At 43.0% G+C, this 27,816-nt stretch overlaps 1 protein-coding gene across 3 annotated transcripts in view; it reads right to left on the reverse strand.

Annotated features, from left to right (window-relative positions):
* Positions 1–27,816, reverse strand: part of LOC121580614 (abl interactor 1-like) — a 44,491-nt gene that overhangs the window by 14,869 nt on the left and 1,806 nt on the right. For all 3 annotated transcript variants that reach the window (XM_045224634.1, XM_045224633.1, XM_045224632.1), the window contains exons 2-3: positions 17,343–17,510; positions 3,500–3,676 (exon numbers count right to left, since the gene is read on the reverse strand). In XM_045224634.1, the coding sequence (XP_045080569.1) occupies positions 3,500–3,676; positions 17,343–17,510 (345 nt within the window). The remainder of the gene's footprint in view (positions 1–3,499; positions 3,677–17,342; positions 17,511–27,816) is intronic.

Consider the following 27,816-nt stretch of genomic DNA (forward strand, 5'->3'; position numbering starts at 1 on the left):
AGCATCACCACAAAGATACACTACATGACCAAAAGTATGTGGACACCTGCTCGTCGAACATCTCATTCCAAAATCATGGGCATTAATATGGAGTTGGTCCCCCTTTTGCTGCTATAACAGCCTCCACTCTTCTGGGAAGGCTTTCTAATAGATGTTGGAACATTGCTGCGGGGACTTGCTTCCATTCAGCCACAAGAGCATTAGTGAGGTCGGGAACTGATGTTGGACGATTAGACCTGGCTCGCAGTCGGCGTTCCAATTCATCCCAAAGGCGTTCGATGGGGTTGAGGTCAGGGCTCTGTGCAGGCCAGTCAAGTTCTTCCACACCGATCTCGACAAACCATTTCTGTATGGACCTTGCTTTGTGCATGGGGGCATTGTCATGCTGAAACAGGAAAGGGCCTTCCCCAAACTGTTGCCACAAAGTAGTAAGAACAGAACCGTCTAGACTGTCATTGGATGCTGTTGACCAGGGCAGCTCTAGCAGGGCAGAAATTTGACGAACTGAGTTGTTGGAAAGGTGGCAACCTATGACGGTGCCACGTTTAAAGTCACTGAGCTCTTCAGTAAGGCCATTCTACTGCCAATGTTTGTCTATGGAGATTGCATGGCTGTGTGCTCGATTTTATACACCTGTCAGCAACGGGTGTGGCTGAAATAGCCGAATCCACTAATTTGAAGGGGTGTCCACATACAGTACCAGTCAAAAGTTTGGAAACACCTACTCATTCAAGGGTTTTTCTTTATTTTTACTATTTTCTACATTGTAGAATAATAGTGAAGACATCAAAAGTATGAAATAACACATATGGAATCATGTAGTAATCAAAAAGTGTTAAACAAATCTAAATATATTTTAGATTCTTCAAAGTAGCCACCCTTTGCCTTGACAGCTTTGCACACTCTTGGCATTCTCTCAACCAGCTTCATGAGGAATGCTTTTCCAACAGTCTTGAAGGAGTTCCCACATATGCTGAGCACTTGTTGGCTGCTTTTCCTTCACTCTGCGGTCCAACTCATCCCAAACCATCTCAATTGGGTTGAGGTCGGGTGATTGTGGAGGCCAGGTCATCTGATGCAGCACTCCATCACTCTCCTTGGTCAAATAGCCCTTACACAGCTTGGAGGTGTGTTTTGGGTCATTATCCTGTTGAAAAACAATTGGTAGTCCCACTAAGTGCAAACCAGATGGGATGGCGTATCGCTGCAGAATGCTGTGGTAGCCATGCTGGATAAGTGTGCCTTGAATTCTAATTGAATCACCAACAGTGTCACCAGCAAAGCACCCCCACACCATCACATCTCCTCCTCCATGCTCCACGGTGTGAACCACACATGCAGAGATCATCCGTTCACCTACACACAAAGACACAGCGGTTGGAACCAAAAATCTCAAATTTGGACTAATCAGACCAAAGGACAGATTTCCACCGGTCTAATGTCCATTGCTCGTGTTTCTTGGCCCAAGCAAGTCTCTTCTTCTTATTGGTGTCCTTTAGTAGTGGTTTCTTTGCAGAAATTCGACCATGAAGGCCTGATTCACGCAGTCTCCTCTGAACAGTTGATGTTGAGATGTGTCTGTTACTTGAACTCTGTGAAGCATTTATTTGGGCTGCAATCTGAGGTGCAGTTAACTCTAATGAACTTATCCTCTGCAGCAGAGGTAACTCTGGGTCTTCCTTTCCTGTGGCGATACTCATGAGAGCCAGTTTCATCATAGCGCTTGATGGCTTTTGCGACTGCACTTGAAGAAACTTTCAAAGTTCTTGAAATGTTCTGTATTGACTGACATTCATGTCTTAAAGTAATGATGGACTGTCGTTTCTCTTTGCTTATTTGACCTATTCTTGCCATAATATGGACTTGGTCTTTTACCAAATAGGGCTATCTTCTGTATACCACCCCTACCTTGTCACAACACAAATTATTGGCTCAAATGCATTAAGAAGAAAATAATTACACAAATTAACAAGGCACACCTGTTAATTGAAATGCATTCCAGGTGACTACCTCATGAAGCTGGTTGAGAGAATGCCAAGAGTGTGCAAAGCTGTTATCAAGGCAAAGAGTGGCTACTTTGAAGAATCTCAAATATAAAATATATTTTGATTTGTTTAACACTTTTTTGGTTACTACATGATTCCATATGTGTTCTTTCATAGTTTTGATGTCTTCACTATTATTCTACAATGTAGAAAATAGTAAAAAATAAAGAAAAACCCTTGAATGAGTAGGTGTGTCCAAACTTTTGACTGGTACTGTACTTTTGTATATATAGTGTAGCTCACCTGATTAAGGGTAGAGATCTGACTTCTGTATTTAGCTAATACCTAATACTGATCCTTATCAACGACAGCTAACCAATATGTAGCTTCCTCTAATACCTGCTCTGTCTGTCAAATGCCTGATTTGGATTCTACTGGAAGCTGGCTGTTGTAGTCAGTCAGCCAATCAGCCAGTGAGTGAGGTCTAATACGTGACTTGGGTTTACAGTAACTGGTGACAGTCGACGAGTCTAATCGTTGCGAAGCTCGCTCGGCTGTCGGAGGGAAGTATCTGACACTCGCCTCAGTCTCTAGGGGCAACTGTCTGTCAGTAATGACTGGTGGGGTGATACCACGGTAACCGGGAGGCGAGGAGAGTGATTGTGTATTCAAGGTCCCAGGCAAGCCCCCGGGAACTCCTCCTGCCTCAACAAGGGGGAAATAAGCTGTGAGGATGAGCTGGGCTAATGAGCAGTTCACACACACACACTCATTTGTTTTGCTACAAAATCTCAATGCATGTGTATCATGAGACTAAGACAAATGTGTGACTATGGCCTCTTTAGAAAATAATATCTATAAGACAGTCTTATGGAGTAATAGAGAGATTCCTTCATGCATAATACACCATGGAGACAATGACTATTAATGACACAGAGAGATGGTGTGTTTTAAATGTATTTTTCAGTGATCAGTGAGAGATCCAAGGGAGGGAGAATAAAAGATGAATACTGAGCCGGAAACAGAGCTCAAAGATTATTTTCCCTCAATTCATGGGGGATATGATGGCGTCAGCACTTGGCCCAGATCAAGCTCTGTCTGTCTCTCTCTCACACACACGTACGTCACACACACACACACACACACACACACACACACACACACACACACACACACACCCCTACAAACACACACACCCCTACCTCCTTTCACACAAACACACCCCATCCCACACACCAACTCCCTAACTAAAAGGGCAGTTTATTGATTAGCTTGATTTAATTAATTAAATGGAAGTAATGTAATGGTAATAACATGGTTAGACAGTCCAGGGGACTTTTAATTAGACACTCTGGCTTCTACTTTAACATACAGGGGACTTTTACTTTGACACTGTGACTTCTACTTTAACATACAGGGGACTTTTATTTAGACACTGTGACTTCTACTTTAAAATACTGGGGACTCTTACTTAGACACTCTGGCTTCTACTTTAACATACTGGGGACTCTTACTTTGACACCGTGGCCCACGTCGTCCAGCAGCGTGTAGTCGATGGGCTTCCTGATGTACCGGACCGGCCGCTCCATGTTGCCGGGGGCAATGATCTTGTGTGTGCGCGACGTGTTCTTGTTGGTGGTCAGGATGCCAATCTCTCGCCTCGCCACCTTCTCCTTGTGTATGTCCACCGTCTAGATGGAGAGAGAGAGAGAGAGAGAGAGAGAGAGAGAGAGAGAGAGAGAGAGAGAGAGAGAGAGAGAGAGAGAGAGAGAGAGAGAGAGAGAGAGAGAGAGAGAGAGAGAGAGAGAGAGAGAGAGAGAGAGAGAGAGAGAGAGAGAGGATTAGAAGCCAGGAAGAGGAAGGAGTGCTGTGACTATGCTGTCTGGTGTGTTTGTCATAGATGTTTACTACAGTCTCAGATCATTACATTTTGCTATGACTGTTTAATACCTCCGTTAAGTCATTTTTATGGCAGCATTAAGCAAGCTTATAAACTCTTTATACTGATGGACTATAATGACAGTATTTCATATTTAGTGGCCTTGGACATTACAGCATTATTCATCCCTTAGGGGTTTAAATATGCGGTGCAGCTTCCTTCCAGTATTCTACAATCCTGGATCTTGTTAGCATTGGGTAGTGAAACTACCGCTAACTTCTTTCATACTGCATACAGAGACATACAAATAATATCCACAACTTCATCTGACTATGGGTAAGTAGAACAAGAGTTTAAAGGGGCAGTGCGGTCAAAAACATGATTTCAAATTTTTTTTATGATAGTTCCACGCTATGAGGTCGAAATAACATTATGATATTGCCCTTTTTGTGTAAGAGCTTTTTGAAAAAGCCTGGAATTTCAGCCTGTTCAAGTGGGATGGAGTTTTTGGCCCACAGCATGACATCACAATACATCATCTTTTATTTGCATATGTCTCCTCCTACTTTGAAGGGGTAGGCTCTAGACTCTAGAGCAGGGTTCTCCAACCCTGTTCCTGGAGAGCTACCGTTCTGTAGGTTTTCACTCCAACCCTGTTCCTGGAGAGCTACCGTTCTGTAGGTTTTCACTCCAACCCTGTTCCTGGAGAGCTACCGTTCTGTAGGTTTTCACTCCAACCCTGTTCCTGGAGAGCTACCGTTCTGTAGGTTTTCACTCCAACCCTGTTCCTGGAGAGCTACCGTTCTGTAGGTTTTCACTCCAACCCTGTTCCTGGAGAGCTACCGTTCTGTAGGTTTTCACTCCAACCCTGTTCCTGGAGAGCTACCGTTCTGTAGGTTTTCACTCCAACCCTGTTCCTGGAGAGCTACCGTCCTGTAGGTTTTCACTCCAACCCTGTTCCTGGAGAGCTACCGTTCTGTAGGTTTTCACTCCAACCCTGTTCCTGGAGAGCTACTGTCCTGTAGGTTTTCACTCCAACCCTGTTCCTGGAGAGCTACCGTTCTGTAGGTTTTCACTCCAACCCTGTTCCTGGAGAGCTACCGTCCTGTAGGTTTTCACTCCAACCCTGTTCCTGGAGAGCTACCGTCCTGTAGGTTTTTACTCCAACCCTGTTCCTGGAGAGCTACCGTCCTGTAGGTTTTCACTCCAACCCTGTTCCTGGAGAGCTACCGTACTGTAGGTTTTCACTCCAACCCTGTTCCTGGAGAGCTACCGTCCTGTAGGTTTTCACTCCAACCCTGTTCCTGGAGAGCTACCGTCCTGTAGGTTTTCACTCCAACCCTGTTCCTGGAGAGCTACCGTCCTGTAGGTTTTCACTCCAACCCTGTTCCTGGAGAGCTACCGTTCTGTAGGTTTTCACTCCAACCCTGTTCCTGGAGAGCTACCGTTCTGTAGGTTTTCACTCCAAGCCTGTTCCTGGAGAGCTACCGTCCTGTAGGTTTTTACTCCAACCCTGTTCCTGGAGAGCTACCGTCCTGTAGGTTTTCACTCCAACCCTGTTCCTGGAGAGCTACCGTTCTGTAGGTTTTCACTCCAACCCTGTTCCTGGAGAGCTACCGTTCTGTAGGTTTTCACTCCAACCCTGTTCCTGGAGAGCTACTGTCCTGTAGGTTTTCACTCCAACCCTGTTCCTGGAGAGCTACCGTTCTGTAGGTTTTCACCCCAACCCTGTTCCTGGAGAGCTACCGTTCTGTAGGTTTTTGCTCCAACCCTGTTCCTGGAGAGCTACCGTCCAATCCTGTTCCTGGGGTTGTAGTGAAAACCTACAGGAGGGTAGCTCTCCAGGAACATGGTTGGGCAACCCTGCTCTAGAGTCTAGACAATGCTATCCGCCAATCAGGGAAATAACTGATTAAATGATTACAGATATATTTGGAGTTATTTTCATGAAATAAATACAGACAGTGATTTTTTTAAACATACAGTGATGATTTAAAAATGTAATTTAAAAGACTGCATGGTAGGGCCAGGACGATACCAGTAGTATCTCAATATTATTTACATGGCAAAAATTAAAACACTAAGCAGACCAAACTCTTTGGTCCTTTAAAAACCTACTGTATGTAATATATTGTGATATAGCTTGGAAAATAAATACATGTGACTCTGGATGACAACATAATGATGTTTGTTTTCAAAATTAGGGCTGTTTTCCTATAGAAGTTAAATCCGCTTCGTGTTTTGTTTCCTTGCCAGGATACTAACGATTATCGTGATACTGGTGTACTGGCCCTAATGCATCATGGGGGCTTTAAATGCCCGAATCTCGCAGTATCCCTTTTAACGCACCTGATTCAACTCATCAACTGGCTCATACACTGCCCTGATAATTAATTGGTGTAGGTAAGTTGAATCAGGTTTGTTGGACTGGAACTAAAGCCTCTGTGCATCTCGGGTCATCTTCAGTAGGCACTAAACGGAAGAAAATTGACTGAAACAGAAGGACTAACTGGACTTATCCAATAAGTTAGGTTTTGGTCAAAAAAGACTTAAGCTAAAAATGTGTTTAAATTTATGAAATCTGTTCCCAAGTATTCCCCCCAAAAAAAAAAAAGAGATGTGATTGTCATCAATGTAATCAAGGTATGAAATGAATGTTATTTTCAACTACAATCTCTTTTTTTAGGCTTAGTTGTGGTCAATTGGAAGTGTACAAATTATTCTAATTATTTTCCGGCCCCCAGACCATTTGCTCCAAAATCGGTCCGCGGCTGAATCTAGTTGCCTTAAGCATGAAACACACTGAAAATCTCACTGCCGATAGTAAGAGAAGGCTGTTCCGTCTCTTTGTAGAACAAAAGCGGTACCTGCTGCGTGCCGACCTGGTAGCGACGACCCTACCGATTGTACTTGTAGAATCTCAATACTCGTCAGTGGCCAACAACTTGACTTTGAGCCAATCAGAGAGCACAAACTCTTACGTGGGGGAGGGAGCAAATAAAAAGAAAAGAATAGGGCATTTTCTCTGTACAGCCACGGATGAGCCAGTCACACTTCATATGCAATGTAGGCTACGGGATGTTAGCTAGCTAAGCTCACAGACACAATGCACACAAAACTAAATACTTCCTCCAAGCTAGCTAACCACTGTATTGACATTATAATTAAATCACAATGGATTAGCTAGTTTTCGTGAGACAGCTGCCTGTGTTAGCTGCCGAGTTAGTGCAGTGTCCTTAGCTAGCTATATTGTGCTAGCTAGCAAACTGCTAACGTTAGCTAGCTAGCTAAACATTTGGCTATGGGCTGGCACTGGCAGTATGGGATTACGGAGAGTGAATTAAATTGTTTCTACTTCATCTTGCTAGGTAGTTATCTAGCTATGGCCATCTGGCTAGTATCAACAAGGGCTTTCTAAAAAATAGCAACATTAGCGCAGACAGCTTATAATCTAGACCATAAGCAATACGCACAGATATGCATTGCCAAACAACGCTACTGCCACCTTCTGGTTTGGAGTATTTTAACAGGGCTGAGTGGCTGATGACTTCCAAGGTCTTTGCTGTGTGAATACTAAAGAGATTGACTGCCGACACTCTGTTCAAATCAAATCAAATGTTATTTGTCACATACACGTGTTTAGCAGATGTTATAGCGGGTGTAGCGAAATGCTTGTGCTTCTAGCTCCGACAGTGCAGTAATATCTAACAAGTAATATCTAACAATTTCACAACATATACCCAATACACACAAAACTAGTAAGGAATGGAATTTAAGAATACATATATGGACAAGCAATGACAGAGCGGCATGGACTAAGATAGAGTAGAATATAATGCAGTATATACATATTTACATTTACATTTAAGTCATTTAGCAGACGCTCTTATCCAGAGCGACTTACAAATTGGATGAACAGTGTCTGTCCCTTAGCTCCTCAGGGTTAATGGGAATAGCAGCAGACATTCATAAGCTTCACGTTGACCTTCCAGCAGAACTCAATAATATCACAGAAAATAATAACATCATACACAATAGAATTCAACCACCTGGAGAGAGACAGCTAGCCTAGCGTTACCAACAGGAAATTAGATCAATTGGCCAAGCAGTACCACAGGGAAAGGGGATACCTAGTCAGTTGCACAACTCAATGCATTCAACCAAAATGTGTCTTCCGCATTTAACCCAACCCCTGCCGCACCTAGGTCAGTAGGACACACGGTGTCCCAATTAGGCTTGGGCGGTATACCATATATACCGTATAATGGGTTATTTGGAAATAGCCACGGGATGGTTTTTCAATACCGTTAATACTATTTCTTTGAAGTTTTTAAAATAAATGTGAATATTTGTTGCTACTTTTTAAAGTAAATCCCTCAAGTCAACTTATACGTTCGGAGATAAAGAAGATCGCATTCTTCATTTCACCTGTCACATAATGTTTCATTATGAAGCTTACCGGTAGTCACCAGTCACGTGGTGTTTGTTCACAGGCACACTACGACGAGAGACCATATGAGTGGTGCAAGATATGTAAACATCAGAGGTGCTAAGTACTGTCGGCAGGCAAACGTGTGTGTGTGTGTGTGTGTGTGTGTGTGTGTGTGTGTGTGTGTGTGTGTGTGCGTGACCCTGGACAATGAGGTCACATTTCATTTACTATTCATCCAGCTGGGTTAACTACTCTTCAGTGATTCCATTGCCGTAGGGGCAAGTGAGAGATAAAGAGATCTTTAATAGACAGAGAGTTCATTTTACTCTCTGGATGACCTTATAGAAAGAGGTCCCTGAGGTGCTGCCACACAAAGGTCTCTGTGTTCGATACTACACATTTTATGTGCTGTGTGATAAAAATAGCAAACATGGTCTTAACTTCTTTCCGGAGGAAACAAAATGGTCACGCCCAGATATAGCTGGAAAGCAGCACCAAACCCCGCCCATTTCCTGTCAGAATCAGAGCGTGGGCTCACAAACTGAGTTCATACAGAAAGAGGTTGGCAGAAGAGGGGGGCGAGAGACCAACGGACAGAAAATGTTGACAGAAGATGAGAATGAGAGGACAGGAAAGGAAGGAAGAAAGAAAGAAAGAAAGAAAGAAAGAAAGAAAGAAAGAAAGAAAGAAAGAAAGAAAGAAAGAAAGAAAGAAAGAAAGAAAGAAAGAAAGAAAGAAAGAAAGAAAGAAAGAAAGAAAGAAAGAAAGAAAGAAAGAAAGAAAGAAAGAAAGAAAGAAAGATAAGAGCTACTAAATCATTTTGACCACTGATGAAAAGCTAGTGTAGCAGAGGTGGTTCTGTGAGCTACGCTCGTGTGATGAGTAACCTTAACATTTGCGTTTGCTCCCGGGGATAATTGGGCTTTAGCTCAGAGGGCTAACACACGACGACCTGGGTTCGATATCGGGTCAGTCACGCTAGTCTGTCGAAAACACATTCAACCAGAAGTTTGTGTACAGACGGCCTTTAGACACAGCTAATGCAATCTAACTTTTGAGGGCACAACTCTGTCTCTCTAGCAACAGTTCTGGTGTAATCTCTTTACGCTGATAAACATCTGGCTGGGTTTTAAAAGGCTGCTATCTCCCCAGGAACAGATGGCAGCTCCGCTCTAAGAACAACGTGTTAACTACCAGCCAGTACATCACAGAACAACGTGTTAACTACCAGCCAGTACATCACAGAACAACGTGTTAACTACCAGCCAGTACATCACAGAACAACGTGTTAACTACCAGCTCCGCTCTAAGAACAACGTTTCATCACAGCTTTGACATATTTAACATCCCTTTTGTTCCCCGCCAATTCTTCCAGAGGGAGGTCTCTCTCTCTCTCTCTCTCTCTCTCTCTCTCTCTCTCTCTCTCTCTCTCTCTCTCTCTCTCTCTCTCTCTCTCTCTCTCTCTCTCTCTCTCTCTCTCTCTCTCTCTCTCTCTCTCTCTCTCTCTCTCTCTCTCTCTCTCTCTCTCTCTCTCTCTCTCTCTCTCTCTCTCTCTCTCTCTCTCTCTCTCTCTCTCTCTCTCTCTCTCTCTCTCTCTCTCTCTCTCTCTCTCTCTCTCTCTCTCTCTCTCTCTCTCTCTCTCTCAAAATTCTGGGCATGTCTTTGGATGGGAAACGTTGAGGATGAAGGAAAATTCATCTCTAATTCTGGAGCCCTAGTAAAATATAAACAATAATAGCCTAATTATCAACCCAAAATTCATGACAAACACTGGACTAGGTTGCATATCAAAATATCTTGAATGATGCATTCCTGCTTGGACATGTTAGATGTAACAATGTATTTAATGAGTACCATCTCAATACTCTACCACACTTCTTAATAATAAGCATTGTGAATGACTTTAGAAGATTGTTACATTTTTTCTATTCTCTATTTTTCTATTTGGTTATTGGATGCGACCAAATCATGGGCTGGTGCCAGGAACTATAAAAGGGGAACACTTAGTCTGGAGCCCTGGAGAGGATTGGGCCAAATCACTCCAATCACTGTTCCATTTGCAAACACAGCCTAATCCTTCCACACAGAAAGGCGATGGCAAGGCTAGTGGGTCATCATAGAGATGGATGAATCAGTCAGTGATGGAAAAGATGAATGAGTTCATCAGAGGACTGTTGACAATCTATGAGTCAAAGTAAAGGGGGGGTGAATCATGGACAGATGTAAAGACAGGGGGATGACGGGGCATTAGTGATGTGATTAAGACCAGTGACTGGTGCTTTTTGGAGAGACGTAATTAAAAGTCTGCTTTTAGTCTTTGGTATGGGGCCACCAACTCAAACTAAATATTGTCAGTGTCTTGATATAGATGATCTAGCTTACGAAAAAAGATTGCTCTTAGAGTGCAATATAACTGCAGTATGCTGTAAATACTGCATCCACAATAACACTTTTTTTTTTTACAGAAGTAATTTTGCAGTGTAACTGCAGTTATTCTGCAATTGCTGCGTCGAAAATACCACAGTCGACTGCAGTTACTGCACTTTTACTGCAGTTTCAAAACTGCAATCTTTTTTTTGTAAGGGGTATTGTACATCCTTTACGCACAAACAGCAGAGTTGTACCTAAACCGAACTGCAACTGTAGATTTCACGGCATTAGTTACACCCTCTCTTTGAGATCTGAGGTGCATTTAGTTGGTTCAACGTTTTGTCATGTTTTCTTCATTTTGAACGCAGCCTGGTTGTCAATGTGTTGTGCTAAGGAAGCCTAATTAGAGGGCTGGTTGCATTTTACAGCTCTGATTTTTCCTGGTTGTCCGTGGTTACGCGAAGAACTATGGTTTCCAGGGCAACTTGCTCAGTCAAAACAACAGAAGTTGCTTCATGTTAGCTTGACATTTTTATTATGATCTGTCCTGCCCACATTCCTCACGTCGTAACTCTCCTCTCTTTATGTCTCACGTATTTCTGACAGAAAATGTTCCCAACAAGAGAAAATTCATTTTCTCCACCCAGCAATAGCGTGTGAAAATTGGAATGTCTTTGAGATGTACAACCGTAGAATTAGGAATTAGAATACAGTAAACTGAATACATGAATTAATACAATTTAATAGGATCTCTATGTGTACAACAGCATTGGCTATTTTTTCATGAGATTTATTTCTCCAAGAGCAAAAGGTTTATTTTTAAGAGATAACAACAATTAATAATTTTGATTTAAACATTCTCATTCATGTTGTTTCAGCAGGCGGCCTAACTAAAAGACTTGTCAAATGGTGAATGTTGAAAAAATTTACAATGACAATTCAGTATTAGTTAGATAGTGTAGACTACAGTATCTAACTAATACTAAATTGTCATTGTACATGAGATAATTCAGTTACTAGTAGTTAGATATTAACTTAATGAGTAAAACCAACTGCAATAATGAGGAAGCTGTGCCTTGTTGAGTGTCAAGTCATCTAATGTTCAACAGGAGGGGACAGGCACCAGAAATGACATTTCCTAAGAGAAACCCCGCTGAGTTAATGGATGGATGCCTGGAGCGACAGTTGAGAGATGGGCAACGCTGCCCCAAAGCCCCCTTTAGTTGGTCAAGACTGGTCCACTTGGTCAAGACTCTGGGGGGGATTTTGCTACAAGCTGTTCATAGGAATTAATCTCTCAGCAAGTGTGCTATGGCGTTTCCCACCCAAACCCCCTCAAAGCTAGGGTTGGAAATCCTAATCCCTGGAAAGCCTCATTGGTCAGCATGCTCTAGCACCAACTAGACCGTAAAACACCTGAATCGACAACTCATCTCACCTCCTGCACTAAAGGTGGACGCTACATCGCTTCAACCATGATCCGCTATAGCCGTGATACAGTATATCTTCAATATGAAACAAAAAGCAATGATAAACAATAGCTCCCCAGGACCAGAGAGCTACAGTAGCTAGCTTATTAGTGTTTTTATCATTTCTCTACAAAGAGGACTCATCTCAGTGCTTATACGTGCAGTTCCATTACTAAAAGGTGGATTAAACACAGAACCTCCCCAACACATACAGGAAAACATTTACACTTCAATATATTTAACGTCGTGTGAAATGAATTTCAAATACATATAGTGTCTAGTGAAAGTGTACACACCCCTTGCACATTTTGCACATTTTGCTGTCTTAAAATTAAATCTAAAAAAGGGATTCTTCTATTTTTTTCCCTACAGATCTACACAACCTTGATTGCGTATGTCTTCACACCCCAGAGTTAACACTTGGTCTGATTACTTATGTAAATGTGATATTTCCGGTTTTATTTGCAATACATTTGCAAACCTTTCTAGAAACCTATTTTTGCTTTGTCATTATGGGGTATTGTGTGTAGATTGATGAGGGGGAAAAAAAAGATGTAATACATTTTAGAATAAGGCTGTAAAGTAACAAAATGTAGAAAAAGTCAAGGGGTCTGAACACTTTCCAAATGCACTGTGTGTGTATATATATATATATATATATAACTAGGCAAAAAAAGAAACGTCCTCTCACTGTCAACTGCATTTATTTTCAGCAAACTTACAGTGAGAGGAAAAGTATTTGATCCCCTGCTGATTTTGTACGTTTGCCCACTGACAAAGAAATGATCAGTCTATAATTTTAATGGTAGGTTTATTTGAACAGTGAGAGACAGAATAACAACAAATAAATCCAGAAAAATGCATGTAAAAAAAAGTATAAATTGATTTGCATTTTAATGAGGGAAATAAGTATTTGACCCCTTCTCAATCAGAAAGATTTCTGGCTCCCAGGTGTCTTTTATACAGGTAACAAGCTGAGATTAGGAGCACACTCTTAAAGGGACTGCTCCTAATCTCAGTTTGTTACCTGTATAAAAGACACCTGTCCACAGAAGCAATCAATCAATCAGATTCCAAACTCTCCACCATGGCCAAGACCAAAGAGCTCTCCAAGGATGTCAGGGACAACATTGTAGACCTACACAAGGCTGGAATGGGCTACAAGACCATCGCCAAGCAGCTTGGTGAGAAGGTGACAACAGTTGTTGCGATTATTCGCAAATGGAAGAAACACAAAATAACTGTCAATCTCCCTCGACCTGGGGCTCCATACAAGATCTCACCTCGTGGAGTTGCAATGATCATGAGAACGGTGAGGAATCAGCCCAGAACTACACGGGAGGATCTTGTCAATGATCTCAAGGCAGCTGGGACCATAGTCACCAAGAAAACAATTGGTAACACACTACATCGTGAAGGACTGAAATCCTGCAGCGTCCGCAAGGTCCCCCTGCTCAAGAAAGCACATATACAGGCCCGTCTGAAGTTTGCCAATGAACATCTGAATGATTCAGAGGAGAACTGGGTGAAAGTGTTGTGGTCAGATGAGACCAAAATGGAGCTCTTTGGCATCAACTCAACTCACCGTGTTTGGAGGAGGAGGAATGCTGCCTATGACCCCAAGAACACCATCCCCACCGACAAACATGGAGGTGGAAACATTATGCTTTGGGGGTGTTTTTCTGCTAAGAGGACAGGACAACTTCACCGCATCAAAGGGACGATGGACGGGGCCATGTACCGTCAAATGTTGGGTGAGAACCTCCTTCCCTCAGCCAGGGCATTGAAAATGGGTCGTGGATGGGTATTCCAGCATGACAATGACCCAAAACACACGGCCAAGGCAACAAAGGAGTGGCTCAAGAAGTAGCACATTAAGGTCCTGGAGTGGCCTAGCCAGTCTCCAGACCTTAATCCCATAGAAAATATGTGGAGGGAGCTGAAGGTTTGAGTTGCCAAACGTCAGCCTCGAAACCTTAATGACTTGGAGAAGATCTGCAAAGAGGAGTGGGACAAAATCCCTCCTGAGATGTGTGCAAACCTGGTGGCCAACTACAAGAAATGTCTGACCTCTGTGATTGCCAACAAGGGTTTTTCCACCAAGTACTAAGTAATGTTTTGCAGAGGGGTCAAATACTTATTTCCCTCATTAAAATGCAAATCAATTTATAAAATTTTTGCCATGCGTTTTTCTGGATTTTGTTGTTGTTATTCTGTTCAAATAAACCTACCATTAAAATTATAGACTGATCATGTCTTTGTCAGTGGGCAAACATACAAAATCAGCAGGGGATCAAATACTTTTTTCCCTCACTGTAACGTGTAAATATTTGTATGAACATAACAAGATTCAACAACTGAGACATAAACTGAACAAGTTCCACAGACATGTGACTAACAGAAATTGAATGTGTCCCTGAACAAAGGGGGGATCAAAATCAAAAGTAACAGTTAGTATCTGGTGTGGCCACCAGCTGCATGAAGTACTGCAGTGCATCTCCTCCACATGGACTGCACCAGATTTGCCAGTTCTTGCTGTGAGATGTTACCCCACTCTTCCACCAAGGCACCTGCAAGTTCCCGGACATTTCTGGGGGGAATAGCCCTAGCCCTCACCCTCCGATCCAACAGGTCCCAGACGTACTCAATGAGATTGAGATCCGGGCTCTTCGCTGGCCATGGCAGAACACTGACATTCCTGTCTTGCAGGAAATCACGCACAGAACGAGCAGTATGGCTGGTGGAATTGTCATGCTGGAGGGTCATGTCAGGATGAGCCTGCAGGAAGGGTACCACATGAGGGAGGAGGATGTCTTCCCTGTAACGCACAGCGTTGAGATTGCCTGCAATGACAACAAGCTCAGTCCGATGATGCTGTGACACACCGCCCCAGACCATGACAGATCCTCCACCTCCAAATCGATCCCGCTCCAGAGTACAGGCCCCAGTGTAACGCTCATTCCTTCAACGATAAACGCGAATCCGACCATCACCCCTGGTGAGACAAAACCGTGACTCGTCAGTGAAGAGCACTTTTTGCCAGTCCTGTCTGGTCCAGCAATGGTGGGTTTGTGCCCATAGGCGATGTTGTTGCCGGTGATGTCTGGTGAGGACCTACCTTACAACAGGCCTACAAGCCCTCAGTCCAGCCTCTCTCAGCCTATTGCGGACAGTCTGAGCACTGATGGAGGGATTGTGCATTCCTGGTGTAACTCGGGTAGTTGTTGTTGCCATCCTGTACCTGTCCCGCAGGTGTGATGTTCGGATGTACCGATCCTGTGCAGGTGTTGTTACACGTGGTCTGCCACTGCGAGGATGATCAGCTGTCCGTTCTGTCTCCCTGTAGCGCTGTCTTAGGCGTCTCACAGTACGGACATTGCAATTTATTGCCCTGGCCACATCTGCAGTCCTCATGCCTCCTTGCAGCAAGCCTAAGGCACGTTCACGCAGATGAGCAGGGACCCTGGGCATCTTTCTTTTGGTGTTTTTCAGAGTCAGTAGAAAGGCCTCTTTAGTGTCCTAAGTTTTCATAACTGTGACCTTAATTGCCTACCGTCTGTATGCTGTTAGTGTCTTAACGACCGTTCCACAGGTGCATGTTCATTAATTGTTTATGTTTCATTGAACAAGCATGGGAAACAGTGTTTAAACCCTTTACAATGAAGATCTGTGAAGTTATTTGGATTTTTACAAATTATCTTTGAAAGACAGGGTCCTTTCTTTTTTTGCTGAGTGTATATATATATATATATATATACACGTACCAGTCAAAAGTTTGGACACACCTACTCATTCAAGGGTTTTTCTTTATTTTTACTATTTTCTACAAGACATCAAAACTATGAAATAACACATATGGAATCATGTACTAACCAAAAAAGTGTTAAACAAATCACAATATATTTTATATTTGAGATTCTTCAAATAGCCACCCTTTGCCTTGATAACAGCTTTGCACACTCTTGGCATTCTGTCAACCAGCTTCACCTGGAATGCTTTTCCAAATGTCTTGAAGGAGTTCCCACATATGCTGAGCACTTGTTGGCTGCTTTTCCTTCACTCTGCCATCCGACTCATCCCAAACCATCTCAACTGGGTTGAGATCGGGGGATTGTGGAGGCCTGGTCATCTGATGCAGCACTCCATCACTCTCCTTCTTGGTAAAATAGCCCTTACACAGCCTGGAGGTGTGTTGGGTCATTGTCCTGTTGAAAAACAAATGATAGTCCCACTAAGCCCAAACCAGATGGGATGCCGTATCGCTGCAGAATGCTGTAGTAGCCATGCTGCTTAAGTGTGTTCTAAATAAATCACAGATAGTGTAACCAGCAAAGCACCCCCACACCATAACACCTCCTCCTCCATGCTTTACGGTGGGAAATACACATGCGGAGATCATCCATTCACCCACACCGCGTCAACACAACGGTTGGAACCAGAAATCTCCAATTTGTCTAATGTCTATTGCTCGTGTTTCTTGGCCCAAGCAAGTCTCTTCTTCTTATTGGTGTCCTTTAGTAGTGGTTTCTTTGCAGCAATTCGACCATGAAGGCCTGATTCACACAGTCTCCTCTGAACAATTGATGTTGAGATATGTCTGTTACTTGAACTCTGTGAAGCATTTATTTGGGCTGCAATTTCTGAGGCTGGTAACTCTAATGAACTTATCCTCTGCAGCAGAGATAACTCTGGGTCTTCCATTCCTGTGGCGGTCCTCATGAGAGTCAGTTTCATCATAGCACTTCATGATTTTTGCGACTGCACTTGAAGAAACTTTCAAAGTTCTTGACATTTTCCGTATTGACTGACTTAAATTGTCTTAAAGTAATGATGGACTGTTGTTTCTCTTCGCTTATTTTAGCTGTTCTTGCCATAATATGGACTTGGTCTTTTACCAAATAGGGCTATCTTCTGTATACCCCCCCCCCTACCTTGTCACAACACAACTGATTGGCTGAAACACATTAAGAAGGAATTTTCACTTAGGGGTGTACTCACTTTTGTTGCCAGCGGTTTAGACATTAATGGCTATGTTTTGAGTTATTTTGAGGGGACAGCAAGCTTGTAGCAAAGTGTCATTTCTTCAGTGATGTCACATGAAAAGATATACTCAAATATTTACAAAAATGTGAGGGGTGTACTCACTTTTGTGAGATACTGTATATATATATATATATGTGTGTGTGTGTGTATTTGTCTCTCCTGACCTGAGAGATGTGGTTGATGGAGGACTCCATTCGACGCAGCTGCGAGGCCTGGATGTCCAGCAGCTGCAGCACGTTGTTGGCTAAGGCATTGATCTGGTAGGCCACGCTGGCCAGAGACTGGGTGGTGTAGGCTTTAGTCTCCTCCAGAGCTTTCCTCTTGTCCTGCGCCTAGAAGATGATGAAGAAGAAGAAGACTTTGTTGTCCAATTGTACACAAGATCTAATGGAAATGTTACTTCCTCTTTATCCCAACCCCTCTGAAAGACATACAGAGGTTAGAGCAGGGGGAAAGACGTGTACATTACACCTATATTCAATTCAATAAAGCTTTTTTTGACAGGCAACACTGTATATACACTGAGTTTACCAAACACTAGGAACACCTTCCTAATATTGAGTTTGCCCTCAGAACAGTGGCATCAATATGGGATCATAGCTTTCACCTGGTCAGTCTGTGTCGTGAAAAGAGCAGGTGTTCCTAATGTTTTGTACGCTCAGTGTATATTGCCAAAGCAGAGGAGATGTAGATTGTCAAAAGTGTTTACCAAACCTCTCCTTGAGCACCCCCTCAGGTTTGGAATACAACATAGAAGTAATGAAACTGGCAGCAGGTACTTGAGTAGCGGTTGGCAAACACTGTTGCAGATATTCAAATCAAATCTGCCACATGTGCCGAATACAACAGCTGTAGACCTTACAGTGAAATGCTTACTTATAAGCCCTTAACCAACAATGCAGTTGTAAGAATATTGTTAACAAAAAAATAGATAGGTAGAAAATTAAAATAATTACAAAGCAGCAGTAAAATAAAATAACAGTAGGGAGGCTGTATACAGGGGGTAGCGGTACAGAGTCAATGTTAGTCGAGGTAATTGAGGTATTCAACTCTTCTGCTTTGGCATTCAGTATTTGTTGCCAATTTCATTATTGAATTGAAAAGAGAGAAAGAGATGGGGGGGTAAGAAAGGAGTGTGGTGGGACAGAGATATAAAAAGGGAGTAACAGAAATAGGGCGACTCAGTCAAATAAAACCCAGGGGACAACATTGAGAAAATCACTTAAGTGGTCCTCTAGAAATAGTACTATACGCCCACACCAGACAGGCTTCTTCTCCATATGTTCCTTGGCATTTCTGATCATGTGCAGAGCAATGCAGGCTGGGTATGAGAGTGGAATTCACAGCCACTTCCGAACAGACAGGTGCACATTGGGACGTTTGCCTCCGGGAATGCTGGGACATTGGTTAGGAAGCGGGTCTCTCCCCGCTGCAACAGCCATCTGTCTGAGCCTACAGTCATTGCTCTGCAAACAGTTCTGTATTCAGCATAGGCCTACGATGTGCGTGAAGACTTCACACCACACGCACACACAGCAGACCTGGGTTCAATTACTATTTAAAATACTTTAAAATACTTTATCTGTGCTTGATTAAGCGTGCCTGTCTTAATGTACCAATAGAATAGCCACTAAACGGCATACCCCCCTCATCTGGCACTGCAGGCAGACTAGAGCCAACGCTAAAGCTATCTGAAACATTGGGATCGATACAACAAACCCTGCTACTGGTCACTGTGATGCTGTGTCAATAGAAAATGTCCTGTGTGTGCACAACGCATCAAAGCAAGTCCATACAGAAAAGCACTCAGTGCAGACAAAATAGATTCTGACAACAACACACATACCCGCACAAACACAGACGTTTCCAAAAGCCTAGTTCTTACGATGGGATGACATCACTAACTTGGCAAAGAATTGTCCGTGCACAATGGCAACACACACACACACACACGTTTTTTAAAGCCGATGTCTTACGATGTTATCGCAGCACAAACTTGGCAAAGAATTGTACATGAACAATGGAAACACACACACGCGCGCCCACATACACACTCTGGCCTTCCCTGATGATCTCCACACCCTCCTCTGTTGGCTGGTGACCTGGATTCACTCCTTCTAGACAGGACCTGGTATCAGTGATTCACTACGTCTAGACAGGACCTGGTATCAGTGATTCACTACGTCTAGACAGGACCTGGTATCAGTGATTCACTCCTTCTAGACAGGACCTGGTATCAGTGATTCACTCCTTCTAGACAGGACCTGGTATCAGTGATTCACTACGTCTAGACAGGACCTGGTATCAGTGATTCACTCCTTCTAGACAGGACCTGGTATCAGTGATTCACTCCTTCTAGACAGGACCTGGTATCAGTGATTCACTCCGTCTAGACAGGACCTGGTATCAGTGATTCACTCCTTCTAGACAGGACCTGGTATCAGTGATTCACTCCTTCTAGACAGGACCTGGTATCAGTGATTCACTCCTTCTAGACAGGACCTGGTATCAGTGATTCACTACTTCTAGACAGGACCTGGTATCAGTGATTCACTACGTCTAGACAGGACCTGGTATCAGTGATTCACTCCTTCTAGACAGGACCTGGTATCAGTGATTCACTCCGTCTAGACAGGACCTGGTATCAGTGATTCACTCCTTCTAGACAGGACCTGGTATCAGTGATTCACTCCTTCTAGACAGGACCTGGTATCAGTGATTCACTCCGTCTAGACAGGACCTGGTATCAGTGATTCACTCCGTCTAGACAGGACCTGGTATCAGTGATTCACTCCTTCTAGACAGGACCTGGTATCAGTGATTCACTCCTTCTAGACAGGACCTGGTATCAGTGATTCACTCCGTCTAGACAGGACCTGGTATCAGTGATTCACTCCTTCTAGACAGGACCTGGTATCAGTGATTCACTCCGTCTAGACAGGACCTGGTATCAGTGATTCACTACGTCTAGACAGGACCTGGTATCAGTGATTCACTCCTTCTAGACAGGACCTGGTATCAGTGATTCACTCCTTCTAGACAGGACCTGGTATCAGTGATTCACTACGTCTAGACAGGACCTGGTATCAGTGATTCACTCCTTCTAGACAGGACCTGGTATCAGTGATTCACTCCTTCTAGACAGGACCTGGTATCAGTGATTCACTCCTTCTAGACAGGACCTGGTATCAGTGATTCACTCCGTCTAGACAGGACCTGGTATCAGTGATTCACTCCGCCTAGACAGGACCTGGTATCAGTGATTCACTCCTTCTAGACAGGACCTGGTATCAGTGATTCACTCCGTCTAGACAGGACCTGGTATCAGTGATTCACTCCTTCTAGACAGGACCTGGTATCACTGAGTGTACAAAACATTAGAAACACATTTCTAATTATTGAGTTGCACCCCCTTTTGCCCTCAGCACAGCCTCAATTTGTTGGGGCATGGACTCTACAAGGTGTCGAAAGCGTTCCACAGGGATGCTGGTCCATGTTGACTCCAATGCCTCCCACAGTTGTGTCAAGTTGGCTGGATGTCCTTTGGTTGGTGGACCATTCTTGTAACACACGGGAAACTGTTGAGTGTGGAAAAACCCAGCAGCTTTGCAGTTCTTGACACAAACTGGTGCGCCTGACAACTACTACCATACCCCGTTCAAAGGCACTTCAATATTTTGTCTTGCCCATTCACCCTCTGAATGGCAAACATACACAATCTATGTCTCTATTGTCTCCAGGCTTAAAAACCCTTCTTTAACCTGTCTCCTCCCCTTCATCTACACTGATTGAAGTGGATTTAACAGGTGACATCAATAAGGGATCATAGCTTTCACCTGGATTCACCTGATCAGTCTATGTCATGGAAAGAGCAGGTGTTCTTAATGTTTCGTACACTCAGTGTATATCCCCATGCTTTCATTCATCTGAATAATAGTGCAGTATGAATGTGTGACTTTAAATACCCATAACTACATTTAGCATTCGTTAGAAATCAAACCATGGCTAAAGCCTTATCATTGAAAGCACCTAAGTCGACACAATGATTGGGTTGAGTGAATGAATTTGGGAAAATGTCTGTCTCATCTGCAGTGGTGGCTTTATTGAACTATAAAGCAAGAGGGCACACCTACAATTCAGGGTCATTGAGGACAAGCGGTAAATCTCAGTGTTAGAGAGAGAAGGATTAGGTTATTAACCATCAATCAAATTTCAATCAAATGTATTTTATAAAGCCCTTTTTACATCAGCAGTTGTCACAAAGTGCTTATACAGAAACCCAGCCTAAAACCCCAAAGAGCAAGCAATGCAGATGTAGAAGCACGGTGGCTAGGAATAACACCCTAGAAAGGCAGGAACCTAGGAAGAAACCTAGAGAGGAACCAGGCTCCGATGGGGGGGCCAGTCTATAAGGCCAGATCGTTCTTCAAGACACCTTTTAAACATAGACCAAGAGCCATACACTCAAAAAAAAATGTTTTGCCACATTTGGGATCATGTTATACAGTATTTAGGTTGTTGTGTGCATTTAGAGTGTATAAATACTATTTTGACAAACATTGAGTGTTAAGAAAACATATACAACATAACAGAATAACTCATTTACGCACGTTTGGTTGCAGCGGTGAAATTAACCTACTTAATTTCTCGAACTGGATTGGGTAGACCCAAGCTTTATACATATGTTAGACATTTCCATTAACTATCACGCCAAAGCAGAGCAGCGGTAGAGCAGTGCAAGTTGAACACTGATCGTACTTAAAATGGATACTTCGGGATTTATTTATTAGTTGTTTTCTTAATCTACTTCCACAGAGTCAGATGAACTTGTGGACACCATTTGAATGTCTCCGTGTCCAGTATTAAGGAAGTTTGAGGTAATTTCACAAGCCAATGCTAAATAGTGTTAGCCCAATGACTGGAAGTCTATGGGTATCTGCTAGCATGCTTCCTTCATACTGGACACAGAGACATAACAATTGTATCCACGAGTTCATCTGACTCTAGGGGAAGTAGATAACATCCAGAAGTATCCCTTTAACCTGCAGTGCAACTGTTTTTATGGTGGAATGTCTTAACCAGTGAAGGCTGCTGAGGGGAGGACGGCTCATAATAAATGGCTGCAATGGAGTCAATGGAATGGTATCAAACACATCAAAGACGTGGTTTCCATACGGTTGATACCATTCCACTGACTCCATTCCAGACATTATGATGAGCCATCCTCCCCCTCAGCAGCCTCCGCTGGTCTTAACCTGCAGTGCAACTGTTTCTGTGGTGGAGTGCAGACTGGTCAAACGGGGAGCAGCTTGAAACCCCTGTTGTTGCTGAGCTATAGAAGGGGGTTCATGCAAACTGCTATTGGAGATGCGCCTGGTAATCCAAGGTTCAAAGAGGACATTATCTGTAACATTGGAAGAGTTTGGAGCAGCCCAGCAGCACATAGGGGTCACAACTTCGGTGAGTGATCTATAAACCTCATGGTAGGTAATGGTACACAGTGCCTTCAGAAAGTATTCACCCCTTGACTTTTCCCACATTTTGTTGTGTTACAGCCTGAATTTTAAAAATGATTAAATTGAGATGTTGTGTCACTGGCCTACACACAATATCCCATAATGTCAAAGTGGAATTATGTTTTTAGAAATGTTTACAAATTAATTTAAAATGAAAAGCTGAAATGTCTTGAGTCAATAAGTGTTCAACCCCTTTGTTATGGCAAGCCTAAATACGTTCAGGAGTAAAAATGTGCTTAACAAGTCACATAATAAGTTACATGGAATCACTCTGTGTGCAATAATAGTGTTTAACATGATTTTCTAATGACTACCTCTCCCACACATACAGTTACAGTGCATTCGGAAAGTATTCAGACCCCTTGACTTTTTCCACATTTTGTTATTTTAAAATTGATTAAAAAAAAAAAAAATCCCTCAATCTACACACAATAACCCACAATGACAAAGCAAAAACAGATTTTTAGAAATGGTTGCAAATTTATAAAAATATAAAAAAACACAAATAATACATTTACATAAGTATTCAGATCCTTTACTCAGTACTTTGTTGAATCACCTTTTGCAGCGATTACAGCCTCCAGTCTTCTTGGGTATGACGCTACAAGCTTGGCAAACCTGTATTTGGGGAGTTTGTCCCATTCTTCTCTGCAGATCCTCTCAAGTTCTGTCAGGTTGGATGGGGAGCGTCGCTGCACAGCTATTTTCAGGTCTCTCCAGAGACGTTCGATTGGGTTCAAGTCCTGGCTCTGGCTGGGCCACTAAAGGACATTCAGAGACTTGTCCCGAAGCCACTCCTGCGTTGTCTTGGCTGTGTGCTTAGGGTTGTTGTCCTGTTGGAAGGTGAACCTTCGCCCCAGTCTGAGGTCCTGAGCGCTCTGGAGCAGGTTTTCATCAAGGATCTCTCTGTACTTTGCTCCATTCATCTTTCCTTCGATCCTGACAAGTCTCCCAGTCCCTGCTGCTGAAATATATCCCCACAGCATGATGCTGCCACCACCATGCTTCACCGTAGGGATGGTGCCAGGTTTCCTCCAGACGTGACGCTTGGCATTCAGGCCAAAGAGTTCAATCTTGGTTTCAACACACCAGATAATCTTTTTAATAATGGTCTGAGAGTCCTTTAGGTGCCTTTTGGCAAACTCCAAGCGGGCTGTCATGTGCCTTTTACTGATGAGTGGCTTCCATCTGGCCACTCTACCATAAAGGCCTGATTGGTGGAGTGCTGCAGAGATGGTTGTCCTTCTGGAAGGTTCTCCCATCTCCACAGAGGAACTCTGGAGCTCTGTCTGAGTGACCATCGGGTACTTGATCTCCCTGATCAAAGCCCTTCTCCCCCGATTGCTCAGTTTGGTCAGGCGGCAAGCTCTAGGAAGAGTCTTGGTGGTTCCAAACTTCTTCCATTTAAGAATTATGGAGGCCACTGTGTTCTTGGGGACCTTCAATGCTGCAGATGTGGTACCCTTCCCCAGATCTGTGCCTCGACACAATCCTGTCTCAGAGCTCTACGGACAATTCCTTTGACCTCACGCACTGCTTCTTGACACACTGCTCGCTTAACCCGGAAGCCAGCCGCACCAATGTGTCGGCGGAGGAAACACTGTACAGCTGGCGACCGAAGTCAGCCTGCATGCGCCCGGGCCCGCCACAAGGAGATTCAACCACAAAGACCAGGGAGGTTTTCCAATATCTCGCAAAGAAGGACACATATTGGTAGATGGGTAAAAATAAAAAAGCAGACCCTGAATATCCCTTTAAGCACGGTGAAGTTATTGAAATTACACTTTGGATGGGGTATCAATACACCCAGTCACTACAAAGATACAGGTGTCCTTCCTAACTCTGTTGCCGGAGAAGAAGGAAACCACTCAGGGATTTTACCATGAGGCCAATGGTAACTTTAAAACAGTTACAGAGTTTAATGGCTGTTATAGGAGAAAACTGAGGATGAATCAACGACATTGTAGTTACTCCACAATACTAACCTAATTGACAGCGTGAAAAGAAGGAAGGGAAGCCTGTACAGAATTCAAATATTCCAAAACATGCATCCTGTTTGCAACAATGCACTAAAGTAATCCTGCAAAAAATGTGGCAAATCAATTAACTTTGAGTCCTGAATACAAAGTGTTATGTTTGGGGCAAATCCAATACAACACATTACTGAGTACCACTATCCATATTTTGAAGCATAGTGGTGGCTGCATCATGTTATGGTTATGCTTGTAATTGTTAAGGACTGGTGAGTTTTTCAGGATAAAAAATAAACGGAATGGAGCTAAGTCCAGGAAAAATCCTAGAGGAAAATCTGGTTCAGTCTGCTTTCCATCAGACACTGGGAGATGAATTCACCTTTCAGCAGGACAATAACCTAAAACACAAGGCCACATCTACACTGGAGTTGCTTACAAAGAAGACAGTGAATGTTCCTGAGTGGCAGAGTTACAGTTTTGACTTAAACCTGCTTGAAAATCTATGGCAAGACTTGAAAATGGTTGTCTAGCAATTATCAACAACAAATCTGACATAGTTTGAAGAATTATGGGCGGATATTGCACAATCCTGGGGTGCAAAGCTCTTGGAGAATTACCCAGAAAGACTCACAGCTGTAATCGCTGCCAACGGTGATTCTAACATGTATTGACTCATGGGTGTGAATACTTATGTCAATTAGATCGTTCTGTATTTCATTTTCAATACATTTGCAAAAATGTCTAAAAACATGTTTTAACTTTGTCATTATGGGGTATATAGTGTGTAGATGGGGTGAGAGAAAAACATATTAAATCCATTTTGAATTCAGGCTGTAATACAACAACATGTGGAATAAGTCAAGGGGTGTGAATACTTTCTGAAGGCACTGTACATCAACAGCTGGTCACCGGAGGAAAGAAGGTAAAACCCTACTGTAGTTAATTGTAATTCTAATATAAAATCTTCTCCAGGGGACACGATTGTTTGAAGTCGTTTGTCAACTGAAGTAATTTCACGATAGTGTTCACTACAGATGTAGGATCTTTTTAAATTTGAGCCAGTTTGCTACAGCAGGAAAAAATAATCCTGCAGCAACAAGAAATGTGAATTATTATGTGGATTATAATTAATGGACATTTTTTGTAGAGGTTGATACATTTTTCGTTAAGGCAAATCAAGTCTGACATTCTAAAGTGGAAATGACAAACTTTAGAAGCCTTTTTCAACCTTGAATACACTACAAGTTTCCATTTCCTGCTGTGCAGGAACATTCTCAGCAACAAAAGAGTGATCAACTTAAGATCCTACATCTGTACGTGATGGTACATTACAACACAAGACTGCTTGTCTGAATTTTCCACTAATTACATGTGTTAGCTTCCGAAACAGGTCGCCTGAACATGATGAGATGATGATGTAAATGAATGGCTCAATCAAACAAAATTAAGAGAGTACGCTTCAATTATGACAACCTAGAAACTGGGGGGTAACTGAAGACATGCTCAAACATAAGTAGGCAATTGGTTGAGGACTGCCACTGAGAGAACTGATCCCGAAGTATACACTGAGTATACCAAACATTAGGAACACCTTCCTATTATTGAGTTGCACCCCCCTCTAGATCAAACCATATAGCCTATTAAAGCTATGACTCACACACATTCCCCTGACGAGATGAACAGGAATAGAGGAGTGTCACGATCGTCTGAAGGAGCGGACCAATACGCAGCGCGTGGAGTGAACATGATGACTTTATTAAATAAAGCAACCACGAAAAAACAACAAATGACGATAATGAAGTCCTCAGTGACACGACTGAACACGGAACAAAAACCCACAAAACCAAAGTGAACTCACACAGTATAAATATGGCTCCCAATCAGAGATAACGAGCCGACAGCTGACACTCGTTACCTCCGATTGGGAGTCATACGACTAATCAAGAACAATTAACCAAACATAGAAAATGCACAACCAGAAATCCCCAACATAGAAATACACCCAAACAATGAAACTAAACAACCCTGGCTCAAATATCAAGGTCCGTGGAGCCAGAGTGTCACAAGGAGGAGGACGAAATGGGGAGAATCTCAATTGTATACTCCTCGCATCCTCGCGCCTCATTCTCAAAACCCATTGGATGAGAAAGCCTGAGGTCCCTCCCCTCTGACCTCCTCCAATGGGGTTTGAGATTCTCCTTGGGTGGACAACAGAGTGAGACACTTCCCACAGAATCAAGCTAATTGCAATAGTCTAAAAATATCACCTGGAAGGAACTCACGGTAATAATGCTCTCCATTCAGAGTCATACACTTGATTAGTCCTCAGAAGCTGAACCACGTTCTCTCTCTCAGTCTCTCTCTCTCTCCATCTATCTCTCTGTCTCTCTCTTTCAGTCTCCAACTGAATATGTTTTTGCTCTCCCCTGCCCCATGTAGTCAACATCACCCCTTTACCAAACCCCTTACCTTCCCTTATGATGGAAAACACACATGATACTAACCTGCTACAACTCCCCTAATCTCCAACCCCTATATCTTTACCAAACCTAACCATCTTTCATCATGGTAGGTGGTACATTATGATGGAAAACACACATGACACCAACTCCCCTAATCTCCAACCCCTATATCTTTACCAAACCTAACCATCTTTCATCATGGTAGGTGGTACATTATGATGGAAAACACACATGACACCAACTCCCCTAATCTCCAACCCCTATATCTTTACCAAACCTAACCATCTTTCATCATGGTAGGTGGTACATTATGATGGAAAACACACATGACACCAACTCCCCTAATCTCCAACCCCTATAATCTTTACCAAGACTAAGCAGTCTTTTATCTTGGTATTTGGTAGCCTACCTTATGATGGGAGATCCACATTACACTAACGTGGTACTTTAGAACTAGGCACCCTATCTACTGATTCTACTAGTTAGACAGGCCTGCTGCTACTTAATATCAAAAAATACTTGCGGACGGCACGGCCTTAATACACTCATGATTCATCTATGAGTCAGTAGGATATCATGCGAAGGGGGATTTAGGGTGGGGCCTAAGCTGTGACAAATACAGTTGATTGTGTGTTTCCTTCCTTAATAGCTAAAATGTGTTCCATTGATCTCTTGGACATTTACTAT

The sequence above is a fragment of the Coregonus clupeaformis genome, chromosome 14, assembly GCF_020615455.1.
Source record: "Coregonus clupeaformis isolate EN_2021a chromosome 14, ASM2061545v1, whole genome shotgun sequence".
In the NCBI taxonomy this organism is placed as follows: Eukaryota; Metazoa; Chordata; class Actinopteri; order Salmoniformes; family Salmonidae; genus Coregonus; species Coregonus clupeaformis.